Raw genomic sequence first — 19,326 nt, forward strand, 5'->3', positions numbered from 1 at the left:
ACTCTCTCTTTCTACTTTCCCAGTTTTTCTGTTAGTGAGTCAGGAAAAGTAGATAGCAGGATGCAGTTAAATCACATGGATGTATGCGTTTCTCTCCTTCCATTTCTCACAGCATGCCTGTCAGGCCTTGTTGATGCTGTTGCAAGAAGCAATCAGTAAGAATTCCTTTTTTCAAAGACTTGGATGAAACAGAATTTTGATTATTTTCTTGCAGTTCATTCTCCATTCATAATAATCCCCAGAAAGGTGTCCCATGTATCTGGGAGGAAAAGCATAAATTTAAGAAGAGATCTTTGAACAGTTTCTAATAAGAAAATATCATAATTTAACAGATTAACTCAGTAGAAAAATAATTGCAACTACAATATTTAGAAATAAAAGCAAAAAGTGTCTAGGCAGTCTTGGCAACAAGAAATTATAAGGGAAATTTGAAAGATTTTCTTAAAAGTCATGTTTGTTTATCTTATAAGTATGTAATCACTTCTCTACAAATAATCCAAATTTATGTAAACTAGTCCTAAGTGTAGGTTGTTCTGGTTCTGCTAATAGTGAATTAGCATTTTATGAACAGAGGTTTATTTCCAAAAGTGTTCAGTACAGCTCAGCAGTCTCTATCAGCATCCCAGCTCTTCAATGTCATCATAACCTGTATCTTCAAGAGCAGGGGATGAAGATCTCTCAGCTTCAGGGGTCCTGTTTCGGAACATACTAGGACTCCAGTCTGAAAACACGAAGGGAAGAACACTGAGATAGATAAATGCACACTCTGTATGGTTGCGCAGCTGTCATTTGTCTGCTCTAGAAATTAGAACCTTAGATATGAGTGATTGTGAAAGACCTGAGAAATGCTTATGTCATTCTGCCTTCTGATAACATACACACGTATCCGAAGATCAAGCTTGCTGTTTCCAGAAAACAGATTACTGATCTGACTTTCAACACTTCTAATAAAGGCAATTCTTCCTGATAGTGGTTAGATAAAACCTAGCTAATCCCTTGAGGTCCCTTCCACCTTGATTATCATTGAGTTCAATACAGTAATTACAGATTACGAAAACTAACAGCATTGCTCTTTTAGCCTCACCTGTCTGTGAATCCTTGTTTCTGTCACTTTCTCCAGGGTTCCCAATGATTTTCTGTTCATTCTGCCCGTAAAGAGAAGCATCTTTAGGTCCAGGAGCTTCTGTTGCATCATCATAGCCATTTTCCAGGGCATTTTCAGGCAGTGGAGAGATCTCTGGAACAGTACAGGTATTAGCTATAACAGGGAGAGTTCTTCCACTAGAGAAAGCAGTAGCTGATGATCCAGCAATACAAGGCTTTAATACTGACATGTCTGTACTTAAATGGAATCCATCCCTCAGAGAATGTTAGTTTTCACAGTTTTATGGTATATACATATACTTACAAATACTGTGTGTATAAACATGAAAATAAATTAAAGCCCTCCTGTTTTGCTTTTTATGTAACAATCAATACTCAATCTGAATAAGAAAAAGAGATCTTATTTGGAATAATTATCTTCTTTATAAGCATTTCAAAACAAGTAAGAAAAAGCTTTTAATTTATTTTTAACTAAAAAAAATAAATCAGTATTAAAAAAAAATAGACAATAAAATTAAGGACATGATGCAGCAGAGTCTGATATATGGGCAACTGAGGTCCAAAACTGCTTGTGCTTTTTGAAATTGATCTCCTGGAGACCAGACAGCAGCTAAAGGAGCTTTTTGATCAGTTCTAGGAAATTTCAGTTCTTTTTAAAACACTTGCTCTCCTTCAGCTATTTCATATTTAAAAAAAACAAACCAAAACAAAACCCCACAGCTGGGAATCTGCATTTTCTTCAGACCTCTTGGATTAAAATTTCCTAACCTACTCAAATTGTATGCCAGTGTTCTTATTTGGAGCATGTCTTTCCTCTGTCTTAATTCTCCCCATTTTTCTCAGAAATAAAGGAATAGTTTACAAGCTATTACAGTTGAAATTTCTGGGAGAAGCAGTTATCAAATTGTTGGATTCATGTGATTGGATCCTGTGGAGTGTGCAATAGTACCAGCAAACATTTATTTCGAACTTCTCATATAGAAGAGAAAACTAGCACTTGTATATGAGATTGTATGACATTCTTCCACCACAAGAGCTAAAAAGAAAATTTTGATTCACAACAAAACATCACTAGCACATGAAGTGCAGCAATGAAAAAGTTTTAATCACTAATAATGAAAATTTTGAAATTAAAAACTACCCTGATCTGGGATCTCTTTCTTTGTATCATCATTACCTTGAGTTAATCCAGGACCATTTTCTTCATCATCGTCTCCACTATAAAACTGTGCCTTTGTTTTTGAACTCTCTGAATAAGAGTCTAGGCAAATGAGAAAGAATGTGGTATCAGATTAAACTCTCCTTAACTGCTAAGACTGGATCATGAGAAAAAGAGCAGGCTAGAGTAATACCATCCAAGTTCAACAGATTCTTTGGCAGTCAGCATTACTCCTGCAAGGCTTACAGTGGAAAGACCAAGAATCCCTCAGGGGTCCCATAACACTCTCATGGCTCATGGGGGAGACAAGCCACAAAGGGAGAAAAGCAATCCACAGGAGGAAGCCTACAGGGGCACAGTTGCTGGCAGAGAGATGCAAATTATTCCTTTATTTGTTCCTGCTTTAAATAATTACAGCAAGAAGCTTTTGTTTGTTTATTTTGTTTGACCTATACTGATCTATGGTCTATGGCTGCACAAAACAAATTGTCCTTAGGAGAGGAAATGGCAGAGTCCACTGGGCAGGAAACTCCTCTCCTCAAATCTAGGAGTTTTTAGTTTTCCAGTAGATTTGGGAGCTACAAAGTATCAGACAGGGATCCGGGGCACCAGAAAGAGCTTTCCCTTGAGAAGAGCAAGACACACAGACCTGAGAGGAAAGTCATGACCTGCTTTTCCCTCATCAGATTATAATCAATCTCTTCATAGACAGCCTCGGAGAAGGGGTCGTAGGATAGTCTGGAGTCTGAAAGTAAAAGGTAACGGTCACTCACACTGTGTCTGCTCATACTCAGGTTGGGGTCTTGAAAAGGACAAGTGCCCTAAAGGGGCTGCATGGCCAGGTTGGTACCTAGAAAGTCACCAAGATGTGCTGACTGAGGATAAGCGCTGCTGGGCCACTTCACTGCCAGAAAGCGAGTGAAAATCTTGATGTGGCAACAGTTCATCTCAGTCACCCATCCCCTCAACCTCCCCAGGCAACTAAACACTTGCCAGCCATGTTAAGGAGGCATTTCATACCAGTCCTGAGGGACCCACCTCTCTGCTGTGCCCTGGCACGTTGAATCTGTCCAGCAAGAATGGCAAGGACCAGGCAGAGAAGGGTCCCCAGGATAATGCAGAGGATGACAGGCATTGAAAGTCTCGTGCTGTCTGTTGCAGGGCGGCGAGGGGGATCTGAACGGAAATGAAAAAGGAACAGGAAAGGAATCAGATGTCCCAGAGAGCTCTCTCCTCCAGAGAGCTGCTCCTCTACCCTGTGCCCATGCTAGCAGATTGAGGCAGGTCACCTGCTGCCCAGTTGTGGGTCCTGCTCAAGCAGGTAAAATTCGGCACCTGGGGATAGTGCCACTTGGTTTTCCTTTACAAAAGGCTGCAGGAGATGCTTTCTGGTGAGCTGAAATAAATTGCTGATTTACCTGCTAGGCAATATCAGGGACATTAAATTGTCATTTGATGAGAGAAAGAAAGGGGGAAGAAGGAAGAAGGGATTTACCTGCTCTAGTGGGTGATGCTGTTGTTTCTGTCATACCTGCAAAAGGAAAGCGAGTCCACATTAAAGAAGAGGCAAGTGTGAAAAACAGGGAGAATATCTTCATATCATTTGTGCGTTCCTGCAGTCAAAATTATGAAAGGTCTGGTCACTGGGAAGTACAGCTGACATAATGCTCCTCTATCTGCCTCCTTCCCAGATTTGTGTAATAAAGGACCAGTCACTAACCAGAGCAATTCACAGCAGCGTCTTCCTTATGATCACAGCTTTTGCCAAACAAAGACTTGGCAGGACACTCCCAAAGAGACAGCTCTGTTCCTTTACAGTGCACCTTCTCCAGCCAGATGGGACCAGTCCCTTCCCCAAAGGCAGCTTCACTCAGAGCAGACACAGCAGATCCACAGCCCAGCTGCCTACATACAACATTAGCATCTGCCACGTCCCAGGTGTCATCACAGATTGTTCCCCAGGAACCTTGGTGCCAAATCTCCACTCTGCCAGAACATTCATCCTCTCCTCCTGTGACTCGTAACTTCTCCCTGTCTGCAAAACACAGAAACCTTCTGTTTTACTGAAAGACCAGGAAGGTTCAGAGAGACCAATAAGGAAAAACAAAGAAGTCAAGGTACCTGAACAACTTGTAGAGTTTGGACACTTAGCAAACGTGGCTGGAGATGTTGCCTTTTTTCTTCCTGCAGAATTTAAATAGTGACGTAAATAAGTTAATTGTTTTCTGAAAAAAAGTAAGGGAGTGTAAATTGCCTGAAAATTAACAATCAAGTTAATTTTTTCCTGAAATATATATGTGGCCTGCTTAGTTCTTGATGGATTGCTGTTTGGCTATTGCTGTAAGTAAAATAATCTTCCTGTTGGCTATGGTTTCTTTCTTCTCACATGAGGCAGCTGCAATCCCTTTCAGGATATCTGAATGTCATCTAGAATTCATTTATATTATAGTGAATATATATGAATATAGATATTCATACCCAGGGGTATGAAATACTGTCACAAGAGCAGGCATTAGAAGTGGATCTTTAGAGCCAGCTGATTTGTACACTTGTCCATGGCTATGAGCATGCACATATGTGCATGTACATACATATGCACTGATATGCCTCCATGCATGTAGAAACACATACCTGCCTCTAGACATCTTGAGAAGTCTGATCCTAACTCAGATCTCACAGGCTGACTTGTGTATCATAGATTTTTGCTTAAAAAATATGCAATGGCACTGTCCTATTGGGGAATCCCTTAGGATTTCCACTGGGTAACTGCACTCTGTGACAATCATGTAATTTTAATTTGCTCATTTACGTCAAGGATGTAGACAAAAATATTTCTACCATTTGCATGAAACTAGAAATTATGTATAACATATAACAAGGTAATTACTGCAATGTCCCTATATGTGTGCATAAGTTAATGTCTGGGCAATCCTATACAGATGCATTTCTGATTACCAGTGCAGGAAATGTGGGTCTCTTCTGCTCGGTTATCACATGACTGAGGATCCCAGGGATCTGACTGACACTGCCAGAGAGAGATATGTTGCTCAGTACACTCAATGTGGTCCAACCATGTGGGCCCAGAACCTCTACCGTATTTGAAATCTTCTGCAATTTCCGCTCCATCTCCACAGCCCAGGTGTTTGCATACAGTTACTGCAGTGAGTTGAGTCATACGATTGGAACAAATGCTCCCCCATGTCCCATTGTAGAAAACTTCTAGACGCCCAGCACAGTCGTTGCCATTCACCAGCCTCAGAGCCAAGAAATCTGGAAGTGAAGACATAAAAATGGAATTAGAGGGTCTGATTCTGCTAGGAACTTGGCTGTGACGAGTGAAATCCATATATGTATTACCATATGCTAAGGCTTTTATAGTAAAAGACATTTGGTCTTCCTCATACTATTGGTTGCTGGCCACTGACTTAGTAAATTCAGCTAATCCTGATCCAGAGCATGAATCAATATGTGCTGATTGGCAAAGGGCCAGTAGGCATTTTTGTCATGTAGTTGTGGTTGCTCTTCCTTCAGTGTTATTGAATACTTGAACCTAAAATTCAGAACAACTAGTCTAGGGCATAACTCAAGTGATCTGTCTGCACTCACTTCAGTGGCACTCAGACACCCTCTGCATATGCAGCTAGGACTTCTTGCATTAGAGGGGAGTAGTTATTTTCTGCTCCTTTATGGCTCTGATTCAGAGTGCCAACAGTGTCTCTCATCTCTTGGGGTGCTCAGTGCCACAAACTTCTTATGACATGGGGATTTTCTTCCTGCCTGTGTATATAATCTTTTTTTTGCAGTGCTAACTACCTGTATTAGTTCTACCTATATTGTGGAGCATGGATTCTCCACAGGCTCCAATCCCTTCAGAGTTTTTACTGGCTCCACAGGTATGAGCCTAACAGGGTGCACACCCTTCAGGTGTTGTACCTGGACCTATGTGGGTCCTCCACAGCCTGCAGTCCTTTCAGAAGTGTACCTGTTCCAGTGTTACTTATCCACAGTCCATAGCCCTCTCAGAGACATACCTCGTCTGGTATGGAAACCATATCTCCAGCCATGTCCCCATCAGTGTCTTTTTCCACTTCTCTTTCATTTCTCCTCTCTCTTGCAACTGCCACTCTGTCTTAAATATGCATGAGCAGAGCCACCATAATCTACTTTGATTTTCTGATGCTTTGGTGCACAGTGGGTTGTTTTCATTGGCTTCAGAGTGAGCTGCAACTGACTGTAATGGGCACACAGCACCTTCCTGTGGAAATCTTTACAAAATCCTCTAGTTTACTTCCCAAATATTCCATCACACCACACACATTTTGTGTGTGTGTGTGCGCTAATGCAAAATATGGACTTCTGTAGACCCTTTGCATCTTGGTGGGACCAAGAGGATATGCTGACCAACTATGCTTGTAATCAAGACAGCAAGAGGCTGTCCAAGCAAGTCTCCACTATTCACTGCTTCCCTTTCATGTAACCCTCCTGTTTGAACCCACAAGCTCAGAAAAGGGTTTTCCAAACACACCTGAGCACAGGACTCCAGCATCCTCTTTGTGTTGGCAGTTGTGCTGGCCCCATGTCCTAGAGGGACATGCCCAGAGATCAGATTCAGCCCCAGTGCAATTCACGTCATCCAGCCAGATCTGTCCTGACCCTTTGCCATAATGAGCAGAGACAAATGCCTTGATGGCATGTCCACATCCAAGCTGTTTGCAAACAACATTAGCATCTGATAGATCCCAATTATCATCACAGACAGTGCCCCAGATGCCATCATGATAAAGTTCTACTCTCCCAGCGCAGCGCTTTGTTCCATTCACCAGCCTGATCTGTCTGCTACCTGTAGGAGGAAAAGCCAGCTGTCAAGCTGCAACACAACCAAAATGCACAGGTCAGCAGAATGGCTGCCTTTTTAAAACATTTTTAAAACATCATGTTTTTGTTACATTACAATTCTTCTGCTATGGTTGCTTAGGCCAAACTTGTTTGAGGCTAAAATTGTATGAAGGGAAAGGCCTACTCCTCCATCATGTAAATGTTTGAATAATTCCTGTGAGATGTTGCAAACAAGGGACTGAGTATATGCAGAGGTCACCTTATCTTCTAAAGCCAGAGAAGCTGTTTTCTACCTATACTCGTTTAGTTAGACAGAGATAGTTGCTGATAGTTGCTCGGTTACAAAATCAGAGAAGAGTAGAAACAGTTGTAATATTCTTTAGAAAGGCTGCAGGTATCTATAAATATAGAAATGTCACAAAATAAAAACTATTTAATTCTCAAATATCAGTCAGAATGCATGCCAGTCATGGCCAAATTAGTGTTCTTATGGCTTCTGTGTTCTAATATTTTCTTTTGATTCTGGAAGATGAATTCTTTAAGAAATTTAGATGAAGAAAGCATTATGTAAATTACACATGCTTCCTTAACTATCAAGTTCAAACTCATGCATATTTAAGATCTGCTGAGACCACAGCACAGGGTGGCCTGGAACCAACCCTAGGAAACATTCTGTGCCTTTCACATGGTAACTCACCTGAACAAATCACACCAACGTCTTCAGAAACTCCAGCTGGCACTGTCTGATACTGGTAGGTCTTGCAGAGCATCAGCTGAGTCTCATTTCCAGTACACTGGACACTCCTTAAGCCAACAAGACCCATACCTCGCTCAGACTTTGGAAGGTAATAGGCTTTCTTGGCAGTTCCACAGTGGAGCTGTCTGCATACCACCTGAGCATCCTTAATGTCCCAGTCGTCATCCAGGACTCTGCTCCACATACCATGGAGTGAGATCTCAACTCGCCCATCACAGCGGCTCTCACCACCTGAGAGTCTCAGTGATTCAGCAGGACCTGGGGTCAAGAGAGTTGGAAAATACATTGAAGAATATCTGCTGCTCTTACTGTAGTATGAATAACTTGCAGGAGACATATGGAAGACAAATTTCTATGTTGGTAAAAAATTAATTCTCACCACTGATTAAGGAGACTGCCTGTGCTAAGGCTTTGTTTGCTTTCATGTACAGAAGAGTCTGCAATGGGAAGCAAGAAAGGCTTCCTCAGCTCAGAGATTAGATCCTGTGGGGAGTCAGGCATATCTAAACAATATGAATCCCTCTACTAAATCAAGTTTCTATGCTGAAACAAAGGCTAGAGGGATGGGGTAAAAGAAAGGAAAGAGTATTAAAGACAGGCTGACATACCAGACTTGCTTGTGAGAGTGAGATCACCAGCACTGCTCTGGTCAGAAGTTGCACTACCTGTAAAAGGCCACTTCTGACTTACCTGAGCAAATTACAGTGGCTGCTTCTTTGGCTGAACAGGTTGGATTGCCTAAAGTCACTTGAGCACAATCCCACAGGCAGGACTCTGTCCCTTCACAGTGAAAAGCATCTCTCCATATGGGACCATTCCAATCCGCTAAATGGTCTTCCATTTGGATTGACTTCGCATAGCCACAGTTCAGCTGACGGCAGAGAATGCTGGCAGCTTGCAAATTCCAGTGGGAGTGGCAGAGTCTTCCCCATGTGCCTTCATGGCGGATCTCCACTATGCCAGAGCATGTGGTGCCATTCACCAACCTGGCCCCTGGACACCCTGAATGTAAGAGAAAGTGAGTACTGAGACTTTACATTTGTAAGTGCTCATGGGCACAACGTGGAAGTGACTGGGAAATGGGAATGAGTTTTCCTTATCATTCAATGGTAAAAATGACTTCACTGGGCCACTGGAACTTCCATACTCATAACTAGACTTCAGTCCACCCTGTTTTACTTAGAAGAATGACTAGAAATCAGGATCTGGTCCCCTTTGCTGTTTTTAAAATCAGAGCACTAGGTTTAGAGGCTCTGGGTTAACCAATAGACCTTAATTTTTTGGACCAGCCTCACCTAGGGCCTACAGCTATGCATCCTCAGACTGCTGGTCCAAGCCTCACTTAAACCTGGACCAGGAATTCAGTTCCTTGTCTCAAGTACATGGCAGGTGTAACTGTCTCCAGTCTTGTCTCCTGCTATGTCTGGCTGTTCTCTCCAGCTGGACCCTACATTTGATTGATTGCTTTGACTTGTCTGGGACTCTCCATAGACCTTATTACCAATACCTTCATCTGTCCTCTCTGCAGATGCTTTAGACTGTGCCTTGGTGGTAAGGACTCTGCCTGTGCTGTCCTCACTCTCTGCCCCCAGCTCATCCCACCCTGTGGAGCAGCCCTGCTCTTGCTGTTCCCTGACACTAGGAGCCTTTCACAGAGAGCAGCCTTGTGGTACAGATGAAGTGCAACCTTGACTCCTGTAGCAGCAGACAAAAGATGGAACATGACTCCACAGACTCCCTCTGAATTTTGGGTTGGTATCTTTCCTCAAAGAAGGAGTTTTGCAGTTCTCCTCTTATACCTTTCCACTGCTTACCTGAGCATACCACACGAGCATCTTTTCCAGCAGGGCATTCATCATGACCTAGCGCATTCACAGGACAGTCTCTCAGGAGTGGGTCATTCTTCTTGCAGCTGAATGTGCCATTCCAGACAGATCCATTTCCTTTCCCAAAGGACTGTCCACTTGGTATCAGTAGGGCAACTCCACAGTCTAGCTGCTGGCAGAGGATATTGGCAGCTGGTAAATCCCACAGGTAGTCACAGAGGGTTCCCCATGTGCCTCCATGAAGAAGCTCTACTCTCCCTGAACATGTGGTACTCCCATTTGCCAGCCTGTACCCGCCATAGCCTGAAGGAAGAATAAAGGAACTTAGCTTTTGTTTTTTGTGCTATTGCATTGAAAATTGTAAGCTGCAAGAAACTAGCTGTAAGGAACTGTCACTCACTGTGTCTCAGGTTATTGGAAAGCAGGTTAGACCAGGATGTTGATAAGCCAGCTCTGAAAAAAAAAAGTCTGTGTTGTCCATGTTGTAGCCTGCACTGCATGACTAAAAGCCTTTTCATTCTAAGTTCAGTCTCTCCTTTTCTGCTCTGCTCTCTCCTCCCCCCACAGTACTGCTGCTACCTTGCAACATCTTTTCTTGCAGAGGCAGTTCTGGCACTACCTTGGTTGTGAGAAACTCAGAGTAGGTGCTACCAGTAGCACTCTCTCTCCCAGTAGTTGGTCATCTCATGTTTCCCGGCAAGCAGCAACTGCAGTGTGCAATTCTGAGCTTTTATCCATGCCCCAGCATAAGGGTCTGAACACAACAGGCCATACTCATCAGCATATTCACAATAAATTAAGTGTGGCATGGGTAGGACTATGGTGTGCCTCTACCAGCCCCATGCAGTCCCTCTGCCTTCTCACACTGCTACTTCCTATCTTCACGTGGTCCTTGCATAGTATCCCCAGTGAGAGCTGGATTTCAGCTCTGAGCAGAGACTCTTAAGAGAGAGAGACAGGAGCCAAGACCTGTTAGATACCTTAACTGAGCTTTTTGGCTCCTACAGCTCCCCAGCCAGTGCTCCAGGTCACCATGGCCGGTGGGACAGTGTCCAAGGCAGTCTTGAAACAGACTGCAGCCCTTTGACTGGGAAACAGACATGAACTGCAGTCCTTATCCAGGTTGGTTTTGTGACAGGGTGTTGCCAGAAGCTCTGCCCCATGCTTAGTTTACCCCTTTGAAATTGTGGCCTCAGAAAAAAAGCTGTGTTTGCTAGGTCTAATCTTCACTTTTGCAGGGGGTGGCAGTACATTAGCCGTATTTAGATCCCCCAGCAGTCATGACTGTGTGGAGTTCTTAAGTAATGTTACCTGTCAGTCACAACTAAAGTCATCTAGGCCTCTGACAACTTTTTTTTTAATAACTGAATTTTGTAAGTTGTGCCTCCTTCAATCTTTTGGAGGTATGATACCTCTCCCAGTTTTTTAATTAGCTGAAGTGCCAGGGGTTAACATACACACTGGCACCCCAGGAAATAAATTAATTTCTCCATATTCCTGCTTGTCTTTTCTGGCTGTTTCTCCTTTTTTTAATAAGAGAAAGACGTGTAAAGAATTCTCAGCACTATTGAGTGCATGTCTCTAGTAGCATAAAAGAAATTACAGCCCTTTTGAGATCTGCCCCTGGTGCAGTAGTGAAATGATTAGAACAGCCCATGTCAAATGTAAACTCTCAGTGGAGTGAATGAGAGATGGCGGGGCTGCTCTCTGTAATGTCCTGGCCTCCCTTGAGGCATGATAGGGGAAGCATCCAAAAATCCTGAGGATCACAGAAATGAGTGTGCAGAGGCTCTGAACTGTGGGTTAACAGGAAGAAGATATATAAGACACAATTAAATTATGTTCATCGGTCCAAAATCTCACCTGAACATACAACCGTGGCATCATGAGAGCACGTGTTAGTGTGGTGCAGGTTCCTGGGACAGTGTGCAAGGTGAGTCTCATTCCCTACACAGTGAAACTCTTCTTGCCAGATCAGTTCATGTCTACCACCAAAGTGAGTTCCTCTCAAGGTATCCACTGCCTGGCCACATTCTAACTCATTACATATAACAGAGGCAGTTTTGAAATCAATGTGTGAAAAACAGACAGTAGCCCAAGTTTCTTCTTGCTTTACTTTCAGATTTCCTGAGCAGGCAGTGTCCCCTCCACTCAGACGTAGACCAGAAAAGCCTGGGGAAAAAAAAAACACCAAGAAACCCAGCATCAAAGGTTGATTGTACTGACCTAATTTCACAACTCATGTACCTTCATGGACAAGTCACATCACTTCTCTGAGGACCACTGATGCTTTTAAATAATGATTGGGGCAATTCCTGTATGCCACTGACAAGAAAGAAAATGGTGTATGAGATTGCTTATTTCTTAGTATATGAAAATATTAAGTCCTTGAGAAGCTATAGAAGTAGGGAATCTTTGAACATCTGCCAGTGACTGAGAAGTAGCAACCCCTAAACAGATAAATAAATAGCCATTTACTAGTATGTGTCTTCGAGACTTCATTATTTAAATGAATAGGAAGCCAAAGCTTCCTTCTTTCCAGGAAGAGGAAACAGGAAATGTTGCACTCATCTTCATAAAAGGCTAAAAAGACAGACTGAAGATCTACAGGCTGATCAGCCTCACTTTGGTACCTGGGAAAATTATGGAGTAAATCCTCCTGGGAAACATCTCTGGGCTCAAGAAGGTGAATAGAAAGAGTCAGTATGGATTTATTGAGGGTGTATCATGGCTGTGGGACCTTATTGCTTTGTCTGATAAAAGTGGATTTATGGATGAGGGGACAGCAGCTCATGTAATTTACCTCACATTTAGCATGGTCATTAGCGCTGTCTTGCACAATATTCTTATGTCCAAAAACTAGGATATTACAGTCTGGGTGGAAGAACAACATGGTTAAACAGCTGATTGAATGGTCAGGCTCAGAGAGTAGTGACTGGGGGGTTGCAGTGTACCTGAAGACTGGCGGCAAGTGGAATACCACTTTTTGGGTGTTTCCTGGGACCTGTTCTGCTCAGTGACATTACCAACAACCTGGAGGAGGTGATGGAGTACACTATTATCATTTTGGGGGGTGGAGGGAGATAACCATGAAAGCAAAGCTGCCATTCAGAGATCTAGACAGGCTGTACTAATGGGCTGACAGGAATCTTACAAAAATCAAAAAGGACAAATGTAAGGTTTGAAGCTGGGAAGGAAAAACCTCATGCAAATGTGCTTTATCCAAAGAGCAAAACCAAGCACATCTTGCAGAAGAAGCAGCCAAACAGATATTGGATTTGTTTGCCATTGAAGACTGTAATGTCTTAGCTTATGTGAAGATCTGGAGAAGAAAGGCAGTTGTATGGCATAACACTGTATTTTCTTGCTTCTCCATCTACACCTGCTTTTTTAGCTCCCATTCCTGGTCATAGAGAAGTTTAGCACTGCTGTCCTGTTGCCTGGGAGAGCTGTGATAGAAACAAATAGTTTATTTTTCTCTTCTATGTCATTTAATAAGTCCATTCTATGTCACTGCTGTGCCCAGGCAAAGTAGACTTGCACATGTAGTCAGCAGAAGACTTAGTGCTGGTGCAACTTGCTGTGGCTGATGGAGGCAGTACTAGGACAAAATCTGATCCCAGCCTCGTATCTTTTTTCTATTCTGCAAGGCTGAATGAATTCTTACCTGAGCAGATCACTCCAATATCAAAGTAATGAGGGCAGGTAAAAGCACCCCATCCTGTATGTGTGCAGTTCCAGAGAGCAGATTCATCACCACGGCAATCAACTCGATACAACCATGTTGGTCCAGTCCCTTGTCCAAAAGGAGCTCGATTAAGGGCCTGAACAGCAGATCCACATTGTAGTTGCTTACAAACAACCTCAGCATCTTCTATGGTCCAGTCACCATCACACACAGTTCCCCACTGCTCCTCATGTTTTACTTCCACTCTCCCAGAGCAGGGGCCAGTTCCGTTTGACAGCCTCAATTCATCAGCACCTTCATCAGCACAGAGACATATCAAGATTATGGAAAGGACAGTGCCTGATCATGATTATCTGTTACAGATGGTTAATGAGATTATTATTGCTCTTAATTTACTCTTACATCAGACTTAAGTGGTTCACCTTTCTAAATAGTTCAACTCAAAGGTGTTTTTGCAAGGATCTTTATCTGTATTTACAAATTTGACCTAACTGCACTGCTAAAATTTAAGTTATTTCTAATGACAGGCAAGCTTTCTCTTCTTCTGACTTATCAGGACTAGGAAATGCTGAGTAATGTCCCCACTGTGTGATTCACAAAGCACACCACAACAGACACCAGCAACTGGAGTGGGCGAGGGTACTGCATATCAGTGTGTGATTGCCAGTGTATATCAAGCTAGATTATCCCATGGGTTAATTGACCTGTGAGCCAAGTATGTGTATGTGTCTTTGGGAAAGAGGTAACTGGAGGAGTTGGCTACCAGAGGGAGCAGAGGGACCAGGCCTGCTACTAGAGGATGGTAAGGTCAACTCAAAGACCCAGCTCAGAGCTGGCTTTCTGGGCTTCAAGCATACATTTTTATCTCATGTCCAACTTGTCACTACCAATATCCACAAGTCCTTTTCCACAGGGCTGCTCTCAAGCCATTCAGCCTCCAGTCCATACTGATCCTGATGGTTGCCCTGAGCTAAGTAAAGCACCTTGTGCTCGACCTTGTTGGACTTCATGGGGTGAGGTTCATATTTGCCCATTTCTCAAGCCTGTCAAAGTCCCTCTGGATGGCATTCCTTCCCTCAGTGGCCGCACCACTGAGCTTGGTGTCATCTGCAAGCTCGTTGAGGGTGAACTCAATCCCACTGCCTATGTCAGCAATAAGGATATTGAACAGTTCCCGTCCCCTGAGGGACACCACTTGTTACTAATCTCCATTTGGGCACTGAGCCATTGACTGCAACTCTTTGGAGGCATCCATGCAGCCAATTTCTTATCCATTGAATAGTCCATCCATCAAACTCACATATATCCAATTTAATGACAATAATGTTGTGTGGGACCATGTCAAAGGCCTTATAGATGTTGAGACAGTTGTCATCAGTTCCTCATTATAAGGCTATCGGTGCTGTTTGTGTTTATGTCACTGTTGCATGTTTCTATCACTGTTGCATGTTTCTGTCTGTGTGGCCAGCCATGTACAGGTGTTTCTGTGTGTGGGTGCATATCTGTATATCGTCATATGTGTGTTACATGTGTATGTACCTGTTTGGACTACCAGTTAGCCTCACTACTGGTTGGAAGCGAAGTCACTGGTGTTTTAGAGTATGAAAGAGGACACGACCAAATGGGTGGAAAATCAAATGGTAGAAAATCACCTGCAGGACTGTTGTTTTTCCAGGTTAAGGACAAACTACAAGTTAAATGTACAAACGAAACAGGAAGAGGTTGGCCACCACATCTGAGTTTTGTCTTCCATTTGATCAAATTTGGGTTTCAGCATTTTATGGAACAGGTAAATAGGGGTGGCATCTTCTTTTGGAGGATTATTCAGGTTGACCACATAGCTAAAGTAGGTCTACAGGACGGTCATATAAGAAGCCTAGAAATTTTGGTCCAAAATTTGTGCTGTTTCAAGACCTGACACACAATGGAATATTAAAGCAAACATCTGTAGGACAGGTTTGATCCAATTTGTCTGTGCCCTGAGTGCATTGATAATACTTAATGACCTTGACCTTACCCACTTGGGTTTTCCACCCACACATTCTGCCCATGGGCCCAGACCTCCGTTTAATCATAGACCTGGAGCTTCTGTCACTGCTTGAGCTATGTGGTAGGTGTGTCTATGTTCAACTTCGGCATACCCGTGCCTGGCCCTGAGCCCTGTTGATTTGCACTTGGAGTCACAGTGGCCAGGCAACAAGAGAAACCTGCAGCACTCATCAAGACCCAGCAGTGGTCAGTGATGTGAATAGAAAATAGTGCAGCTGTGGCCATCTTGCAAATAGTCCAGAAAGACCATCTCTTATCAATTATGGTATTTGATAAGCAACAAAAGATAATTTGCACTAAGAGCCTTGGGTTTCCCTGTAAGATTTTTCTAAACAATCTGTTGTGGAAAATATCACCTTCTCTATTTTCCTCAAAAGAAAGAAGTGTTTCTACATATCACACAGCTTGCTGCCATTTGAGATTGTGACATCAGAACATAAAATTTTTCTTTGCATTTGAAAACAAATCTAATTCTTCTCTCTAGGCACTGGAAGTATGTCAATCTTAGCCCATGAACTGATGCTAATGCAGCCACTTCTTTCAGTAACTAACCACTGCTTCATTTCTTAATCCATACTAAACTATTAGCAGCAGTCAACTGCAAGGCAGTTTTGCCTCCATCTTCATGTGGTCTGTAGCCCGATTCTTCACTGCTTTATCAGGCACAATGTGACTTTGACACATGATCACCTCTTATACACATAGGAAAAGGTTTTACCTCTTCACTAACACGGCTGGACTTCCACAGAATTTTCTGCCTATCATATAGATTTGGAAATAAAAAAAAATTTTACTCAAGTGACTGACAATTGATAACTTCCAAAAGCTATTTTTTCTGCAAACTGTCCTCTTTCCTCAAGTCTCCTGAATAAGAACATCTCTCACATACCTAGCACCTCAGATAACTCGAGAATCACTTTATTCTTTCAACATGTTGTCTCAGAAGGAACATAATCTTTCTGTAGTAAGTCTTATAAGACTTCTGAAAAATATTCTGGAGAACAACCCACACTCTATTTGAAGAATGTAGTCCAAAAAAGAGTTTTCTTAGCTAAAACAATTATACATTTGAAAGATAAATGAATCCTAAGAGAAGTTGAATTCATAGTACATTTTTAAATGAATCAGATAGCCCATATCCATTAGCCATATCCAGGAGCAAAACAAGCTTAACTAATTGACCTCTCTGCACTTGAATTTTTAAATAATCCAATATCTGATGTTTTCAACGTGTAATAGCATGCAAGAGGATTCAGAGGCAAGCATAACTCAATCAACAGATTTAAATATTCCCTAATAAAAGCTATAATTTGCTGTAATCAATCTACTGTGAATTTTTTATGATTCATACAGACACACTGTTTTGTATTTCCTCACATACCATAGCATGTCCCACAAGTACCTTCATTGAATTCAGTGGTTTGGTGTTCTGCTTGGGTAAGGTAAGAAGGCATCAGTTTTGCTTGCTCTGGCTGAAGACCCAGTTCTCCTCATAGACAAGGGATGAAAATGAGCCATGCATTCCTGTACCCAGGCCCTAAGGGGAGGTTTTCAGCAGATTGCCAGCTCACTCCCTGAGGGTTGTGCCTCCTGCACTGCTGGTACAATGCCCCTGCCTGGGGAACATCAGTGGTCTTTAGAAGCATGGAGAGTGCAAGTACTTCCAGAGCAGAGACAAGGGTGGTAGGTGCTGATGATGGTGTCAAGGTAAAGCTACTCTTGTCTGCATCTTCCAGTCAGTCTGTTGCTATTCCCTGACATTAAAAAGAAGTTGGCAGAAAACTCACTCTCATTTCTACAGTACAGCTCAGTTGACACTCAAGCATTGCTAGAAAGATGTCTAAATAAAAACATTTCATATTGTGAAAATGCGTGTCAAGAGTGCCTCCTCTTCCCTGCCGCATGAACTGTGACTGCATCCACACAACTGGTGAGAACCTTTAAGATCAGGGCCATACTACATCAAAGAATCAACCATGAAGTCTTGTTCTCATCATATGAGGATGCAAGCACAACTACAATGCTATAGTGCCACTTCTGTGCGTAGAGAGAAAAAAAAGAGATTTCCAAAATCTGTCTCTCATTACCAGCTTCAAACATTTACATGTAGCTCTAGAAGAGCAGAAAGGCAAATAGTAATAAGCTGCAGATATACAGGAGTGACTGAAGGGATGGTGTGCCACCCAGCAAAATTCCACTGGACACACAGGGCACAGCCACATCATTTTAACTGACGTTGAAGAAAGACCTGGAATTATTAGTTCTGTCTACAACCAGTTCAGAAGGAGAGGTAAGATAGTAATAAGAATATCCAGCTTGTTTCCATTACAGCTTGACTGGGACTTGGATGCCTGTGAGAATGTCTGAGTAAAATACAAAACTTTTACAGATGGCTTTACCCTTCTTTATCTCAGGACCACCAAGGAGATTGAATCAAAGACAGAAATGTATTTAAACACCTTCTTGTCTCTTTGCCTTAGAGGTTGATAGAATAACAACCTATTTATACTAAATTTACATACTTTTCCTATATCACTGCCTTATGTGAAATAAAATATGTACTTACCCAGGGATACCTGAATGGAGAGGAGAAGCAACCACAACACTGGAGCAGAAAGATGTCCTTTTGTTGTCATTTTGATTACAGACAGATGAAACTTCGCTCTTCAAGCATTGCCTAGATCAAACTCTGCATGGGCTTTTCTGTGTCTCACAAATGACTACAAAAGAGGAAATATATAGATTCACGTGCTAGCGTGAACTACATGAAGGAACCAATAGAAATATTGTTCACCTTTTTAGACGTTATCGATAGATTAATCTCAAACCTGAAAGAACCAAAACCTCCAATAAAATTTGAAAAGTGTGCTTGTGACCTTATATGAAGGATGATTACACATCTGATGTGATCTTCAGAATTGTTTTACTACAGGACCAACACTGGTGGCGCTGGCAGAGCAGTATGCAAAGTGGTTATTTGTCACCTCACAAAGGAATGTAAAAGTGCAGAACCATGTAGTAGAGAAAAAGGCAAAGAAAATCCCTGAATTTGTAGCTTATCCATCTCATTGGGAAAAATTGTTCTCCAATCAACAGAAGTGGTGTTTATCACTAGCGGTAGTTCTGTGAGCAAAAAATTACACCTGCTCTGTCTTGAGTCAGATGCTTCTCAGGGCTTCCTTAATCAGTCAAAACTTTATGGGCAGAAGCTCTTGAAAGACCGTCTTCCTGAGGATGCGAATTACAGGACATCCTATTTCATCTGCTGAGTTTCTTTTTGTTTCAGGTGACCATAGCTGGTAGTTCTACCCACTTATTCATTCACTTTAGAATGGTGAATTTATGGAAATAAAAGCTGGTGTTAATTAAATGGTGGCTACTTCACTCTTTCTGGCAACTGGAACAAGTTGCAGAGTGCTGTTTACATCAGTCTAAACACACAATCCTCTTGATAACACTGACAACACATACTCCTTTTGTCTGATGGCATTTATCTACTGTTTATCCAGAATCCCAAGTTCAGTAACATCCAAAGTATTGGGTCCTTAGAATATCAAGCTCTGCAACCTCTTCCCCTTCTCACTGGGCTTTTTCTGCTTGTTTGCGGTTTGTATAATACTGCAGCAGTGTAACCTTTGGTCAGACTGCTGCAGAAAATGCTCCATGAGGAAGAGCAGAGAGAAGTCTGGCCAGAGGCTGCCCATTCTTTGCTTAAGAGTTGCTCAGGAGCTCAGACACTTGCCTACGGTCTTTACTAGAGCTATAGGGCAACCAAGCTTGGATCTGGCCATAAACTTTGCTGATAATGACCTTGACCTGATGACTTGACTTTATGGCTTGGACTGCCACCTTACTATGGTTTTGTCTGCATTGTCTGGGCTGCTGGCTTAACCTGGCTGCAGTTGCT

The 19,326-nt window shown here is 42.4% G+C and overlaps 1 protein-coding gene across 1 annotated transcript; it reads right to left on the bottom strand.

Moving 5' to 3' along the window:
- Positions 1–599: 599 nt before the first annotated feature.
- On the bottom strand, positions 600–18,055 carry LOC113966532 (antigen WC1.1-like). The gene is made up of 15 exons (XM_027681385.1): positions 17,986–18,055; positions 13,350–13,664; positions 11,546–11,854; positions 9,671–9,985; positions 8,547–8,858; positions 7,797–8,114; positions 6,789–7,103; positions 5,219–5,533; positions 4,385–4,447; positions 3,984–4,298; positions 3,759–3,794; positions 3,302–3,439; positions 2,913–3,008; positions 1,085–1,258; positions 600–721 (listed from the first exon to the last, which is right to left on the bottom strand). Exons 1-15 carry the CDS (start codon positions 18,053–18,055, stop codon positions 615–617), a joined length of 3,198 nt encoding a protein of 1,065 aa, XP_027537186.1. The 3' UTR covers positions 600–614.
- Positions 18,056–19,326: the final 1,271 nt, after the last annotated feature.

This window comes from Neopelma chrysocephalum, unplaced genomic scaffold, assembly GCF_003984885.1.
Source record: "Neopelma chrysocephalum unplaced genomic scaffold, ASM398488v2 Primary Assembly neopelma1_60, whole genome shotgun sequence".
NCBI classification, from domain to species: domain Eukaryota; kingdom Metazoa; phylum Chordata; class Aves; order Passeriformes; family Pipridae; genus Neopelma; species Neopelma chrysocephalum.